The sequence below is a fragment of the Hyperolius riggenbachi genome, chromosome 12, assembly GCF_040937935.1.
Source record: "Hyperolius riggenbachi isolate aHypRig1 chromosome 12, aHypRig1.pri, whole genome shotgun sequence".
NCBI lineage: Eukaryota > Metazoa > Chordata > Amphibia > Anura > Hyperoliidae > Hyperolius > Hyperolius riggenbachi.
The window spans coordinates 27,886,264-27,903,393 of record NC_090657.1 but is presented as its reverse complement, the minus strand read 5'-3'; the positions used below and the strand labels follow the sequence as shown (position 1 = coordinate 27,903,393).

The window sequence follows — 17,130 nt, the reverse complement described above, 5'->3', positions numbered from 1 at the left end:
TTACACACAGGCTAGTTATAAGTCATTTTTGCTGTAAACATTAGGACTTACCAGTATCTAAAGGGAACCTTAAGTGGAGGACATTTTTTTGAGATTTACTTACCTGGCGCTTCTACCATTATCTCCCCACCACCCCCCAGGCCCATTAGGCCCAGCACCGCTGTGTCACTGTCACCCTATGCACTACTCTGGCTGCGCACAGCACCTCAATCTCGCTCCTGCAGCTTTCAGCGTATGCGCAGTTGCAAGTTTCACAAACTGCCCAGGCACAGAAAGCTCCTGGCAATGGAAGTGTGATCCAGAAGGGGCGTGGCAGGGGCCACTCACACACAGCAGTCTGAGACTGAAATGGGGGTCACAACAAGGAAATGGAGCAGACCGAGAGGACAGCGAGGGACCTGATAGAATTGGTTTTTAAGAGGAGACATTCTCTTATTAGCCAATTGAGTTTTCATGTTTAAGTCTGCGCAAGAAAATCAGACAGCTGGAATCTAGTAATGAATGTTAAGGTGCCCACTAATGATTCCATTTCAATTGGATCAGGCATAATTAGTGGTACTGATCGACAACAAATGATTTATTGGTCATCATGTCAAACCATTTCTCAGATCTAACCCAATGGTCGAATTGGCTTGGGTGCGTTCTTCCTTCCCATTAGTGAGCTTGGATTGTTTCCTTTCGTTCGCATTTATCAAATTGGCTAGTCAATTATTCAGGAAATTGGATCTTAACTTGTCTACCAGAGATTATGGAGGAGCTGATCAGTTTGATCAAATGTTTGAGTTTGATCAACTGATTGGCTTGTAAAGGCTCCGACTTGCTGTGACCACCTCCTGATTTTCATAGACTTCCTACATAAGGTCACCACTTTGCTGGTCTTCTGTATATTTGACATACTCTGAGTATGTAGTGGGGTGATCAGGCTACACCAGCCATGCACACACACGGCCTCTGCCTGCTTGTACTCACAGATCTGCTTGGAACGAGCCCTCTTCGCTCGACTCCCATACCAGATGGTCATGCCGTCAGACTCGAGCCGGTAAAGCCTCTGCTGCCGCCATCCTGGCTTTATCTTCCACATCTGGGACCCATTAAGCATGACGTTCACATCTTCGTCGTCGGTCAGAGCTGAAAAGCAGAAGATATCAGATATGTGACAAGTTTTCATTCCAGGAGCGTCAAACATCTGCTGCAATGGGAATACGTGCTGCTTTCTAATGAGAATATCTCAACCCAGAACAGCATTTCCAGCAGAAAGGCCCCGCAAGGGAGACCAAAGTCCTGCCAGATATGCAGTACATATGAGAGCAATCAGACTGCACAGCAATTTCTAGAGACCAACATTCTCAGCTGTAATTGTAATGATCAACCTATAGATCATTATTACAATGTTGACATTTTTATCCAGATTTGGTGTTTGAAAGTAAAACTCCACTTTAGAAAATAAAATATAAGGAATACTGTAGGCGTGTCGGGGGAAAATGAGTTGAACTTACTCGGGGCTTCTAATGGTCCCCCGCAGACATCCAGTGCCTGCGCAGCCACTCACCAATGCTCTAGCCCCACCTCCGGTGAAAACCACTGCGCCTGCGTTGCCGTGTCCTCGCTCCCGCTGATGTCACCAGGAGCGTACTGCGCAGGCACAGACCATACTGCTGTTGGTGTTAAGTTAGACATTGGTGGGGTTTCACACTGTACTATCGGTGTGAGGGGGGGCCCAGTAGGTTTGCCCAGTATGGGGCCCAGAAATTTCTGATGGTGACCCTGACTAGAGCTACAAAGCAGGGAGCACAACTTGCAGATCTCTATAAATAAATATCACTGCATGTACCTACATGATAGCAAAGTATTTGCATAAACCAGGTTTATACTACAATGGACCACTTGGATAAGAATATCTACAGTACACACTGGTCTCTTTCATACCTATAACAGGAAAGTATTACACATTTTCCCTTTAAATGGAGCAGATCTCATGTACTACCCCTCCTTCACCTGTGACCATCAGCAGCATGCAGTGAGTCAGTCGCCTGTGCTTGGCTGGAGTTTTCACTCTGACCACAAACTGTCTCCTGTATTGCAAACAGTTTACAGGGAGATAACACACTAACTAATATGGGAGACACCTGGTAAACCACACAGGCTGGAGAAAGGAACATGAGACATATGGAAGTTCTGGCACAGAAAAGCCAAGACACACACAAAGGACAGCAGAATCAGAGCAAGACCAAAAAAAGACACTTTACAGTGACCCTGGAAAAAAAGAGATGCGAGCTGATCACATGATATAGCAAATAATGGAGTAGAGTCGCTAGATAGCTGTAAAATGTATGTGTGTTGTAATCGCACATTAAGTTCGCCAGCGTTGATACAAATTGTGGTACTTATCCGTTAGCCGGGCGCATCCGGCAGGTGGCGCTGTTGTAGCGAATTTCATTCATGCTTAGTTAACGTAGTGCTGTGTGAATGGAAGCGCCGCAGGTGGCGCTAATTACATTGATACGGCACATAACAATAACGGTGTTAATGGGAACTAATATGTATTTCAAGTGGCCGGAACTGTTACTTAATGCAATTAAAATGAAGGCGGCGGCAATGTAACAGATGAAGCCGCCGCCTTCGTCTGTTCTTCGTCTTCTTCTCCCCCTTTGCCCTCCTCTGGCTTCTATACAATGCTGGCAGCCTGCGGGGACATGCGTCTCCCCCCAGAGTCGTTCGTCGCAAGAAAACAAACAGGATTCCCTTCCGCGACGAACGACTCTGGAGGGAGACGCGTGTCCCCCCCCCAGCTGCCAGCATTGTATAGAAGCCAGAGGAGGGCAAAGGGGGAGAAGAAGACGAAGAACAGACGAAGGCGGCGGCTTCATCTGTTACATTGCCGCCGCCTTCATTTTAATTGCATTAAGTAACAGTTCCGGCCACTTGAAATACATATTAGTTCCCATTAACACCGTTATTGTTATGTGCCGTATCAATGTAATTAGCGCCACCTGCGGCGCTTCCATTCACACAGCACTACGTTAACTAAGCATGAATGAAATTCGCTACAACAGCGCCACCTGCCGGATGCGCCCGGCTAACGGATAAGTACCCAAATTGTAAACTTTAAGTTCGTAGTGAGCACATGTAAACTTCAGTAATGTTTAGTGAATCTATCTCATGAAATATTTACATTGAAAGCTGGAAGTCCAAATGTTTAAAGGGACTCCGAGCACCTATCATGGGCATGGGCATCCGACTAGTGCTGCAAAGTAGTTAAAGATGCATACCTTTCTGTAGCTTGTGCTCTCCTCTTTCATTTGATGTCTGAATCGCCGTCTCAATTTAAAAATCGCGGCTGCCATCTTGGCTATGTTCTAACTTCTGGGTCACCCCTGTCTTCTCTGTTAGTGAAGTGCATCACTGAATGAAGCAGGAAGAGGAAGTGACACGCATGAGCATCGCAAGAGGCTCCTCCAGACAGAGGAGTCATAGCACGACTGTGTTGGAAGTCGTCTGGCTTAAAGGCATGCCCATGAGAGGTTCTCGGAGTCCCTATAAGTAGTTACAGAGATTGGAGTCAATGCAGTATAGTTCATTCCTATTTAGTAGGGATGCACCCCCCCCCCCCCCCCAAAAAAAAAAAGGATTTGGGGGGTGCAAGTTTCTGCTGAACCAAGACTGGGAATCAGGGAATCAGGTCTAGTCTATCAAATCATCTAGCTGCTGGTTAATGAACCATGTCAGTTAATTGACCGGCAGCTGTTTGGTTGTGAGCTTTCACATGGGCAGCGTACAATGTTGTCTACCACCTGTTGACTGCTTCCATAGATCATGTAGGCATTGGCAGACAGCTGCAATGATTCAGCTCTGGTGTGGGGTCATGTACGCTCCCCTGCATATATCTCTGTGCAGATTGGCAGCCACTCGCTGGACGCTATAAGTTTTCTACTGCACAGTAACTACCACAACCACATCATGTTCCAACTGCATTCATTTGTACTAAACAGCAACCAAATGGCACATCCTCCCTGGCAAAGCAGCAGCTGCACCAAGTAGCAAGCATGCAGTTCAGCTAACCATGTCAATTAACCCTAAATTAGCTTGCCTTGTTACCTAGGAGGTCATTGGAAATTTTAATACTAAGACATTTTTGCTTATCAATATAGGTCAGTGAGCTTTTTATTACATATTGAGCCCATAGGAAGGCATGCGAAGGGAAAAAGGAGGAACTGTGTTCTGACAATGGGGGACCTCTAGACTTCTTTAGAAACTATAATAACCTGAGTATGTGCACTGTCAGGGTCACTTTACAGGCTTTTCAAATTTTTTTTTTTTACTCTGCTGGAGTAGTCATACAGAAGGGGAGTGGTACACAGCTGCGTTCGCCAAAACTGGCTATCTATATTGATAAAGGGGCTACCCAATGCCAGAGGCACATATGTCTGCCTAATACTGGGGGCACACCTGGCTACCTATACTGATGCGGAAGACTACCTAATACTGGGACACATCAGTTCAAGTATACTGGGTGGCAGGGGGACTTATTAAATTCCAGAGGCACATCTAACTACCTACACTGGGTGGCAGGGGGACCTATCTAATACTGAGGGCACATGTGGCTATCCATACTGGGGGGGAACCCACTCAATACCTGGGGCACATCTGCCTACCTATACAAAGGCACATCTGTCTACTTCTACTTTGGGAGAGGAACTTGCCTAATACTGGGGACACATCTGGCTACCTATACTGGATGGGGGCTACCTAATACTGGGGGAGCAGGGGAAATGCATTAAAAAAAAAAGGGTTGGATCTGCTGGTTTTTATCCTAGGCTTGAGAGCTGTTTTCAACTGAGAACCACAATTGCGCTTCTCATATTTACCACTACAGTGACTGAGCCGATTACAGTGCATTTGCACCGGGAGAAAAAAAAAACCACCATTGGGAAAATATTTAAAATTGTCAAATCATGGAAAATCGCATAGTGGCACGATTGTGGTGTGCTTTTCCTGTGTTCCTATACTTTGTATAGGAATAGGAGGCCAACCATATGAAAAATGCAGCAGACATGATTGGAATCGGGGAAAATGACCTTGCTAGCGCAGGACACTAATGGAAACAGCCCCCTGCAGTGTGCCTGAGTTCAAAGTGTACCTAGTGCTTTGCGCACAAAACGCACCTAGTAGAAAATAGCCCCTTCTCTTCTTCGAGGGCTGGTGCACACCGGGCGGCTTTTTCAGCGTTTCTGCAGCCGCTTGCGGCTGCGGATCCGCTTGGTCAATGTATCTCAATGGGGTGGTGCACACCAGAGCGAAAGGCGTTTTGCAGAAACGAAAAATGCCTGGGTGAGGCATTTTTTGGATTGTGGATGCGTTTCTGCCTCAATGTTAAGTATAGGAAAAACGCAAACCGCTCTGAAAAACGCCTGTTCAGAGCGGTTTTGCCGGCGTTTTTGTTACAGAAGCTGTTCAGTAACAGCTTTACTGTAACAATATATGAAATGTACTATACTGAAATCCGCTGCAGCAATCCGCAAAACGCTAGCAAAACGCCATAGAAAAATAAGAAAAAGCGTTTCAAAATCTGCTAGCATTTTGCGGATCTGCTAGCGGTTTTTGGTGTGCACCGGGCCTAAAAGTGTTTTTCAGTGGCACACAAGAAGTACCAAGGCAAGGGGGAAAACTAGACCAGTTTTACCAATAACCACCAAATGTTCCATCTCTGCTGCCTCTAATCACCCCCTCAGCTTTGCACGGTCGCTGTAGTATGGTCTGACTTTTAGCTTCTCCTAATAGAGTGGCACTGCAGAGGAAAGGGTTAAAGGTGTGTCCCGGGCTACTGCATGCTCAGCCATTGCTGGAAAGAATTTACAAGAGAAAAGGATGGAGCTTCTCTTTGTACCATCATGGTTAATTAAACATTGGCTGACTAATGAGAATGTCATTTAGCAGAGTGGGACCTCTAATTAAACATTCTCAAGTACTTTGTTTTTTGTTTAGAAGATGCGGTAATAGAGGCAGGAAGCTGGTTTATCCTAAAAGGGAGCAGTAATTCCCTTAGCTAGGAGGACACATTCCTCAGAAACAGAGCAGTACCTGTAGCATCTGAACACTGCGCTAACATTTATACTGCTAGGTACATAATCATTTATAACTTCAAGTGCAGCAGGGCTTTCTTTAAACAGAAGTCATTCACATGCCGCTGTTATTATAAATACGAAAAAAGACATTACAAGCAAACATAAAGGGTCTCTAAAAAAAATGAGGCCTAGCCACCCTGTCGGCAAACCAGAACAGAGCTCTACTGAGCCCCAGCAGCACCCTGTAATTGACTGGCTTTGTTTAAAACCATAAACCATCAGATAGAATACTTGTCAGGCAGCAATTTTGTTAAGCCACCAGCATAGGCTAGCTTCAAAAGGCCTAGTGCTGGGCAGTTGCAGAACAAACACTATGAGCCAGTCACTGAACGCAAGCTAAAAATGGCAGCAACTGGCCAGCAGTAGAGGCAGGACAACTACTGCCTCTCAGTTGGCTGAGTGAATTAGGCCTCTTTCACACGGGAGGCAGAAGGTGGTGAATTCACTGCCTGTCAGCGGCTCCTGTGCACTTGCTAGCGCTCGGTGGTGAAGAAGCAGTGCCCCAGGAAACATATCTGAGTGCAGCTGTGCTCTGATGTGAAATGTTGCGGTTTTCAGGTACCGGGTGACACCACCGCGCTTCATATCATGCATGTAATTGCACCTAAAAGTCGCTCACAGCAGGCAGATGGGAGGCTGATCTGCCTGACAAGCATGCGGGTCCTGCGTGAAAAAGGCCTAACATTAGGCACACATATCTATTTTTGTAAATAAAACTGTGCGTTTATCAATTGAAAATGTGATTGCACCTGTTGGAAAATCTGTGTGTGAGCGGGTAGGAAAGGAGCGGGTAGGAAAGGAGCGAAAAGTAATTAATGGCTGCATATAACAGTGCACTGCAATAAAGCACTACTATGCTTATTAGTTCAATTGATGCTTGAGAAATCTCACGAGACAAAGGAGACAGTATGTACTGATGTGTAGGAATTGCCATATATGGCTGTAACTGGTCTATGCCTAGCTTACAGGTGTGTACACACATTATACAAAATGTGTGCGAAGCTGCTGGACACCCCCATCCCTCCTACATGCATACATACAAGAACTGCGCTGGCAAAGTTGGCCGCAGGGTGAAGACGAAAAACAGCTCGTCCTGCTCCTGCAGAAGTCCCGGCGGTGTTAATTACTATTCCCCCTCCAGGCCACCATGGACTCAGGGGGTAAGACTGGCGACCAAATTACACCTTTTGTAAAGTCATTTGGGCTCAGTCTTTTGATGGTGCCCAAATTGCTGTCAGAGCCCCGCTGTAGTCATAATTCCCATTACGGCCTATGGCAGCACATGGTGCGCCCAAATTTCCCTGCGCCGTTTTGTCCTACATTAACTGGAGTTACTCCATAATTTGTTTTTCTCCCTCTTTAGTTGGCATTCTGTTCCTTTGAGTTGATGTCCTTAGTATCACATCTATGAATATAATTAGCTCTTACCTGCTGAGCTCAGTGGAACTGTACATACAGACTGAACAGCTGTGGGATGATAAAAAGAACTGCTCTACAGAGAGAACACGTAGGACTTACCATTTCTTTATACAAACTGTGTGTACAGGAGAAGTGTACTAAAGTGGGTATAAAAAGCTTCTGCACACTATGAAATTATTTTACAATATCTATGAAAAGTCGCACTGATTGCTTTGTGTACAGCAGCAAGTTAGCACTGGTTTCTGCTTAGCATGTACACAGTAACTAGGTGATAACTCTAGCTAAAGCCAGACTAGCAATCAAGTTCTACCAGATTAGTCAGCGTGCAAATGTGCTTTTTTTCACTACTCATTAACCAAAAATAGTTTTGAGCTTGCAGCTAAATTATGTTTCTCTTCTACAGCCGACAGTGAAAGGCTGACAACAGAAGTAATTACCCCCTCAGCCACTCTCATTTATATTTGTGGTCAGCACTGACGCTGTGTATAGAAATGGGATGAAACGTGTAGGATGCAGATCTAATCCGATAGCAAATGTGTACCTCACCTGGCCTCTTGGACTGATCTTGGTTAGCAGAAATATCAGTTATTGGTTTCCTGATAATGTTTTGTGCCACATAGGAATTCCACATGTTCCCTCTATAGTAGGGATGATCGATGAGATGCAAATATTTCAGAGTTCATGCAGGATTATGCACATTTGTTTGCAAATGTATGCAGCTTGAAACTGGACCAATCAACTCCCACCAAAGTTTACATTGATTGGTCCATTTTACAGCTGCATATTTTTGCACAAAAATATACATAATCCTGCATGAACTCGGAAATATTTGCATCACATTGATCATCCCTTCTCCATAGTAGTAAGCTTGCCTATCAGGACAATCCACTTATCACTGCCTTGTTTTTCTTAACCATTTTATAAAGATACTGGGAAAGGTCTGGGAAGGCTTAAATGTTGTTTTTCCTTTTTTTTTTTTACACACTGAGCAAGGAATGAACCCTCTGCTGAGTTGTAGTGCTGCAGTCCTGGCTACAAAGAGTTAGTCCCTAAGCAGGAGTAGTAGTAAATACCAACATTAACAATAATGACCATTCCTCACAGTTGTCTTAGCCTAGGCGGTCGGGTTTGCATGGTTGAACCTTATTGGTTGCATTGCTTCCTCCACAGGTCTTCACTGCCATTGCCTTGATAGTTGTAAAAATAAAACTTATAATGATTTCAATGTATGATCTTTGATGTTATGCACATGTATCATTAGAAGTTATTTGAGCACAGGCATTTTGATTCAGGTCACTACGGTGCATGCACAGTATAATTCAGTGGTCCTCAAATTAAGGCCTGCGGGCCGAATGCGGCCCCCTGAGGCTTTGTTACCGGCCCTCCGCATACAAAACGTATTACTTATAGATGCGGCCTGCTGCATCTTTAAATATTGATGGCCTGCATATAGAATAGTAGTACTGCCACCACCTTTCCACACTGAAGCCAGAAATTCGCTGTCGTTCGCTAGCTTCTGGGTAAATGGGTGGAGGGGATGACTTGTAACAAGCATAATCGCATATTTTGGTCAGCGATGTCACAAAAACAAGATTAGATCTCAAAAGAGCTGTTGAGGGGTGCTTTTTTAGCAATAAGAATCAGCAAGGAGCAAGCTAACAAGCCTACAAAAGCCTAAGTAAGCTTTCCCTATAGGTCTCTGCACATCAGCTCTCCCTTCTCTAATTACTGCAGGCACACTGCCTTTTATAAGGGGGGAGGGGGGGCTCCAGGAGGGAGTGCAGCCTAATTGGCTACAATGTGCCTGCTGACTGATGTAGAGGGTCAAAATTGACCCTAATGATGCACTATGGGAGTGAATCGAACTTCCGGAAAAGTTTGCGGTTCTCCGCGAACGTAAACCACCGAAGTTCGCCGGGAACTGTTCGGGCCATCTCTACCCGGCCCTTGACCGAAAAAGTTTGGGGACCCCTGGTATAATGCATAGAGGTCATATCAGTTTAATTATTACGGTAACCCTTATAAGGGAGTTCACAGCTAGATTATTTGTTTCATTATAAGCATTAGTCAATAGGTATAGACCCACATGGTTTTCCCTTCTGCTTTAAAGGTCTACTTAGGTTTCCTATTTAGCACAGGTGTCGAACTCCAGGCCTGAAGGGCCAGATCCACGCCAGTGTTTAGGATGGACTGAGAAAAAGGAATGTGTTCTACCTGATGGACCACACCTTTCCTCATTCAGACCCATCAAGCGGTGTCAAAAATGTATGAGGACCTCGGCCCTCGTAGGACCGGTTTGACATCCCTGAGCTAAGCCAATTAATAAAAACGTCATTTTTGAGACTACTTATTGTGGATGCTTGAATCTTTCAGGTCTCTAGACTTACTGCAGTGGTGTTTGAAGGAAATTCTCCTCCGGTTTGCAGAAGGAGTAGGTGAGGAAGTCAGATGATACGAGCACACAGGAAGTGTAGATTTCCTATAGCTCTAATGTAGAGGCACTTAGGGCTCATTGACCATGCATGCATTTTTCCACATGTGAAAATGTAGCCGACAGGTCATGTTAATCAATGGGCTGGTTTACATCTCATGTGTCTTTTCAATATGCAGAGAAAAAAAATTACAGAATGCTGCCTTTTATGCTTAAACATTTTACATTGTATTTTCACTGCACACGTAGGTAGGATTGCGCATTCAGAACAATGTTTTTTAATCTTCCTGGCGGTAACCCCGTAGTTCGGGGTAAGCCGCGCAGGAGGTTTTCTCAGGCCCTGCTGGGCCGCTCTGCGTAATTTTTTCTTTCCTGAACGCAGCTAGCACTTTGCTACACCGGTTGCCGCCGCCCCGCGCCGATTCTCCGCTATCCGCGGCGCCGTAGAGCCCCCCTAGCCCCTGCGCTGCCTGGCCTATCAGCGCCAGGCAGCGCTAAGGGGTGGATCGGGTCTCCCTTAGTCGGCACGACGTCCATGACGTCATCCCGCCCCGTCGCCATGCCGACGGGGGAAGCCCTCCAGGAAATCCCGTTCTTTGAACGGGATTTCCTGATCGCCTATCGCCGGAGGCGATTGGAGGGGCTGGGGGGATGCCGCTGAGCAGCGGCTATCATGTAGCGAGCCCTAGGCTCGCTACATGATTTAAACAAAAATAAATAAAAAAAACGGCAGCGCTGCCCCCCCCCCCTGGCGGTTTTTAATAGACCGCCAGGAGGGTTAAATGACATAGTACACACATGGCCAACTGTATAATATCAGCCCAACAGTCATGTAAGTGAATCCGCCGGATTGATCGTGCAAAGTGCCCGATATCAGTTGCCCGTCTTGTAGTTTGGCTACAATTTGTAAACCTAATTTTCCTCCAACACACCAAAATCAGACAAAATTCAGGTGTTTTAGTTGAGCGTGGGTACCCATTAAGGCCCCATTCACACTTAGGCGATTAGGGGCATTTACCGCTAATCACTGGTGACTGTTAGGCGCTTTTTAAAGCGCTAGCACAATGTTAACTATATGGCAGTGATCTCACTGCGCTAAACCTGAGCGCTAAACGCAGAACGCACTACATGCAGTATTTTTTTGATTGATCGCTCAAAAAACCGCTAAAATGTCCAGTGAAAAATGCACATTTCTGGCATAAAAATCCCCAGCACCAAATGCTAGCGTTTTGCGTTTGTAAGTGTGAACTGAACTTAGAGGGTATTCGCGAACATAAAGCATCATCTACATGCCACTGTTTTTCTAACCAATGATAATTGTACAAACACTCGTCCCGAACAAGTGCTTGTTGTTTTGAATAAAGGGATTGGTGGCGAGAGAGGACATTAGGGATCATTTAAAAACTCTAAATTCAAATAAAAACACTTCTCCTTGAGCAAGGTGACAGCGGGACAGACAACTAACCATTCTGTGATCCACCTGTAAATGGAGATCTAATGTGACCTTGCAAAGTAGTACAGGGCAGGCTGACCAATGGGAAGTCAGTGCAGAAAGTTATCAAAGCCATCACATGATTCAATCTCCCAGCAGCTACAAGGTTTCCTTTAGTAGTAATCACATAGAAAGCATGGCTTCTTACCGAAGCACAGATCTTCTGATAAGCTGGAGATAGACGAAAATGTTACATTATGCATTGGCACTGTGGCCCAAGGTCTTCTTACTTGTAAGCTGCATTTCCTCTCCACATACCACTGGAGTCTCACAACAACCGCTATTTCATTAACCTTTCACCAACCCCTGGTATGGTCTATTGTGTCCCCGGCAAGAATTGCAAACTTTTCCAACTCAACCGCAGAATGACTTTTCCAATTCAAAGCTGGCTTTGCAGGATCATTTGGAAAAGTATAGAAATGCCAGATTTTTGGCATAACAATAATTTGTCACTACAGCAGTCGCATGATTTCATTTGGCAAACAAGTGCGATTGTTTTTGATACATTCTTGTGCCACAGGGTACCACTTGTCTCCCCCTCTCTACCCATAAAATGGAACAGGCTTCTCGGCCTTGGCCAAGTAGTAGGTCTGTACACTTCCCATTCATTAACAGGCCATCTGGAACAATCATCAATCATTTTTACACAACGCGTGTACAAAACTCAAAGGTCTAACATCTCAAAAGATTGTACACTCTAGAATACATGTGTACACAAACATTTAAGGTGTACATTTCTCTCAGCAAAATGCAGTACAAATTACTTCTTTCCCAGATGTCCCTGTTACTTACAGTATTAAAAATGTGACAGATCTGACATGTTTTGGACTAGCCCACCGCCTCATGGGGGATTTTCAGTATTTATTTTATGAAATAATTACTTGAAAAGAATTGCAGGGACATCAGAGAGTGCAAGTCTGAGGTTTCCATTCATTCACTATGATTAACCAGTGAATCACATTGCATGGATGTATGCATTTTGAGGCAATTACATCTGCGATCCCATTATAAAATACACCACCATCAGGAAGTGCAGCTTGCTGAAAGCAGAGAGAATACAGAGTGACACACAGGAAATGACAATCCCATAAAGACTACCATGACATTTTGTATAAAGTGACATCTTGTGGTTGTTTTACTATACTGCAGATTAAGGTAACTGTTGTTAAATCCAGGGCTGTGGAGTCGGAGTCGGAGTCGTGGAGTCGGAGTCGTGGAGTCGGGCAATTTTGGGTGCCTGGAGTCGGAGTCGGGAAAAAATGCACCGACTCCGACTCCTAATGAATTTGTAACTGTAATTAAAATAGAAAATATGATAAAATGTTCTATTTCTCAGATAATAGTCATGAAAAATAATGTATATATACAGTATATATACAGTAATAGCTGTGCTTAGTCCACAAAAATGAAATAAACCAATCAAAATTAGTTACTTGTGCTGCTTCAATAAAGCAGTCCCCGTATTTTTAAGGTCAGATATACATATCTGATTGTGACTGTTTATATGATGTGTACACAGGAATCTCTTATATATACTAAATAACATCTATGCTGTAAGAATAAAGCCTGATGTGTAGCTGTGTCACTAATAGAGATGGTCAACGAGATGGAAATAATTCTGCATTGATGCTGATTTATGCAAATGTATGCACTCCCTTTGCTGATGAAATCAAATAATTTGATATGTTGTTAAAATTTGGTTTGGTGACTACAAATTAAAGGGTAACTGAGACGGATGAAAAGTAAAGTTTTATACATAACTGGGGCTTCCTCCAGCCCCCTTCAGGCTAATCAGTCCCTCGCTGTCCTCCACCACCCGGATCTTCTGCTATGAGTCCTGGTAATTCAGCCAGTCAGCGCTGTCCGGCCACATGCCGCTCCCACAGCCAGGAACATTCTGCACCTGCGCAGTATGCTCCTGGCGGCGGAGTGTGTGCATGCGCACTACGCCTGACTGGCTCAAGTACCTGGACTCAAAGCAGAGGATCCAGGTGGCGGATGAGGACAACGAGGGACTGATTATCCTGAAGGCGGCTGGAGGAAGCCCCAGGTATGTATAAAACTTTAATTTCATCTGTTTCAGGTTTACTTTGTTACACAGTAGTACTATACTCTACATATGCACTCCCCACAGAGCTGCAGGGAATCCACTGAGAATGCTGTGCACATTGAACACAGAGGTGTTGTCTGTTTACAATCTCCTCATTCCCCTGCAGAGTACCAGCACATCATTCTTACATGTACCCACACTTACATTGCCTAGGGCCTGATAGATGTTCTTTGTTCCGGTTTGTACCTTTTACAAGTACTCTTACCAAGGACTAGTTTTAGTCTAAAGGGAATAAATATAGTAGTCTACATATCCTTCTCACTTCAGTTGTCTTGTAAAATTCCTAAGCGTTGGCAGTTAAGAGATGAATTTCATGTTACATACTTTTAATCAACAAAATTGTAATATGCAAATTAGAGGAGTCGGAGTCGTGGAGTCGGAGTCGGAGGAATCCTAAACTGAGGAGTCGGAGTCGGTGGATTTTTGGACCGACTCCACAGCCCTGGTTAAATCTCCAACACTATAAAGTGAAGTACAAGGGGCTTCTGAGAGCAGTACTATAAAATGGAGCAACAGACAGAGGGCACCACTGACACAAGAGGTAGCCTGGTCCAAAGTCTGCACTAGCTTGTCGCTACCCCACCGGCAGGTACTTTAACATAGGTAGACAAAATGTAAGGACTGTCATGCAAAAAATCAATTGAAGCCTTTTCAGGCAAGGCCTTGCCATGTATTGGATGGATATTTTCATCCTGTGTCAATGCAGCATGCATGTCAGTCAGCACTTCATTTATTTACCACATTGGCTGCATGAGTCAGTGGCTATAATTGCAATTACACAGCTCACTGGCAGTAACTTGCCTGCCCTGCTTCGTCCTCTGTAGGCCTCTCATGACACATAACTGTAAGCTCATCCAGAGTCTGTTCTGTGTTTGTGGTGACGGTGTATATTCCAGACTTGTTTGAACTTTTATCCTTTCATTACATGATGCATGCAGCCAACGTGTAAATAGAGGACAGTGGCTGTAAGACAGTGAGCCTGATTTGCTGTGGCATCTTCAGTGATCCCCAAGGCTCCCTATAGGGATATGGTAGGCAATCCAGAAAATCTGGACTGGATTTCATTTTAAAACTTGTAAAAGATTTCAGATCTTGCGACATAGCAGTGGCTGCCTTAGCAGTTGTGCGACTGCAATCTCACATCAGTACCTGCAGTGACAAACAGTGGCGTAGCAATAGTGGATGCAGAGGTCGCGACCGCACCGAGGGCCATATGCAATTCATTTTTTACTCCTAGGAGTTAATTTTTCATCTTTCCATCACTTTTCAACGGAAGCAGGAAAAAAGGGCGCATATGGGCAGCACGGTGGTGTAGTGGTTAGCTCTCTCGCCTTGCAGCGCTGGGTCCCTGGTTCGAATCCCAGCCAGGGCACTATCTGCAAAGAGTTTGTATGTTCTCTCCGTGTCTGCGTGGGTTTCCTCCGGGCACTCCGGTTTCCTCCCACATTCCAAAAACATACAGATAAGTTAATTTGCTCCCCCTAAAAATTGGCCCTAGACTACAGTACTTACACTACATAATATAGACATATGGCAATGGTAGGGATTAGATTGTGAGCTCCTTTGAGGGACAGTTAGTGACAAGATATATATATATATATATATATATATATACACTGTACAGCGCTGCGTAATATGTCGGCGCTATATAAATACTAAATAATAATAATAATAATAATAATAATAATATGGCTAATGGACAAAAAGGGCGCCGCCATAGACTGCAATGCAAAATATCGGCTATTGGGTGCCCGAGAGAGAAATAGCGGTTGCAGGGATTGTGTTAAAAGTTTTCGTTTACAGAATAAGGTTTATTACAAATATAGTTTACAAATTTGTTTTGACTTTTGCTTTTACTTATTTCTTCGTTTTTAAATTTCGCTTATAGGAGGTTTTACTTATTTTTTCATTTTTAAATTTTGCTTTCAGGACTGTAACAAGTACATTTTCATTTACACTTATTTTACAGTTTTAAAATTCATTTTCATACGTATAATGTTTAAATATCGTTTTCAACCTTATTCTATTAGAAATACATCGCTTTTGGTATTAACCTTATTTTCAGAATTATAATGCGTCGATTATAGTTTTTACATTTATTATCTTACTAATATATCGCTTTTAATATTACCGTCATTTTAAGATTTTTAATGCGTTTGTGATTGTAAGGCTATTTTTTCTATTATACATATATAACTTTTTCTATTTATAATATTTTTAATGTGTATGTGATTTTAAGGCTATTTATTCTATTAAAAAATATAAATCATTCTATTTATCCTTTATTTGTAGTAAAGTATTTTAAGGATTAAATGTCTTATTGTTTACATGTGTGTAATGGGGTTTGTGCAGTGGGGATGGTTAGGGTTAGGCACCACCAGGTAGATGGTTAGGGTTAGGCACCACCAGGGGGGTGGTTAGGGTTAGGCACCACCAGGGGGGGTGGTTAGGGTTTGGCACCACCTGTGTGTGTGTGTGTGGGGGGGGGGGGGGGGTGTTAGGGTAAGGCACCACCAGGGGGTGGTTAGGGTTAGGCACCACCAGGGGGGTGGTTAGGGTAAGGCACCACCAGGGGGGGTGGTTAGGGTTAGGCACCACCAGGGGGGGGTGGTTAGGGTTTGGCACCACCTGTGTGTGTGTGTGTGTGGGGGGGGGGGGGTTAGGGTAAGGCACCACCAGGGGGTGGTTAGGGTTAGGCACCACCAGGGGGGTGGTTAGGGTTAGGCACCACCAGGGGTGGGGGGTGGTTAGGCACCACAAGGGGGTTTTAGGGTTAGGCACCACCAGGGGGGTTCAGTGGTTAGGCATAGGTACAGGGAGGGTTCTGTGTGAGAGTAAGGTTAGGTATAATTACAGTACAATATTTGTAATATATACAATTTATTAAATTTTGCATATTTCCACAAAGGGGGTGGAGGGATCTCGGGGTTAGGGATAGGGAGAGATCTATGTGAGAGTACAGTTAGGTATAGTTGCAGTAAAATACCTGTAATATCTACAATTGTATTACTATGCTTAATACAAGTGTAAATATCGTTTTTTGTTATAGACGGTATTTTTACGTTTCAGTTCAGTTTATTCAACATCTTTAGCACTTGATTTTGGTTTATAAGCTATAAGTTAAAAAAAAAAATTGTTTTAGATAAAAAAAACGTATACATTTCGGCTATATCCGGCATCCTTTTTTTCCAGGCGCCTTTTTTGTATGTACTAAAAAAGAGTACCAAAAAATAGGTGAATAAGGACTATCAAAATTATTTTGAGTATTTTCTTGCTTTCTGGTGGCTTAAAAGGCATTTTATTGACAAGTTTAAAAATATCAACTTGGAGAAAACTCAGGAGAAAAAGTGAACTGCATATGGGCCCGGGGCTCTTGGGCCAGAGGGGCCCTCCCTCAACTGCAGTATTCGCTTCTATATATGCTTTGAATAGTAGTAATTTTTAAACTGTTCCCCATCCCCTTCTTGCACCTCTGACCTCTGTGGTTATCCTTGGCAGGTTTTGGTGCGCCGTATCAATTGTTACAACACCAGAATGCTTTTAAGCACAGCCTGTG

General features: G+C 44.0%; 1 protein-coding gene across 4 annotated transcripts in view; it reads right to left on the bottom strand.

Moving 5' to 3' along the window:
- Window positions 1-17,130, bottom strand: part of PLCD3 (phospholipase C delta 3) — a 172,395-nt gene that overhangs the window by 70,104 nt on the left and 85,161 nt on the right. For all 4 annotated transcript variants that reach the window (XM_068263207.1, XM_068263206.1, XM_068263205.1 and 1 more), the window contains one exon: window positions 970-1,128. In XM_068263207.1, the coding sequence (XP_068119308.1) occupies window positions 970-1,128 (159 nt within the window). The remainder of the gene's footprint in view (window positions 1-969; window positions 1,129-17,130) is intronic.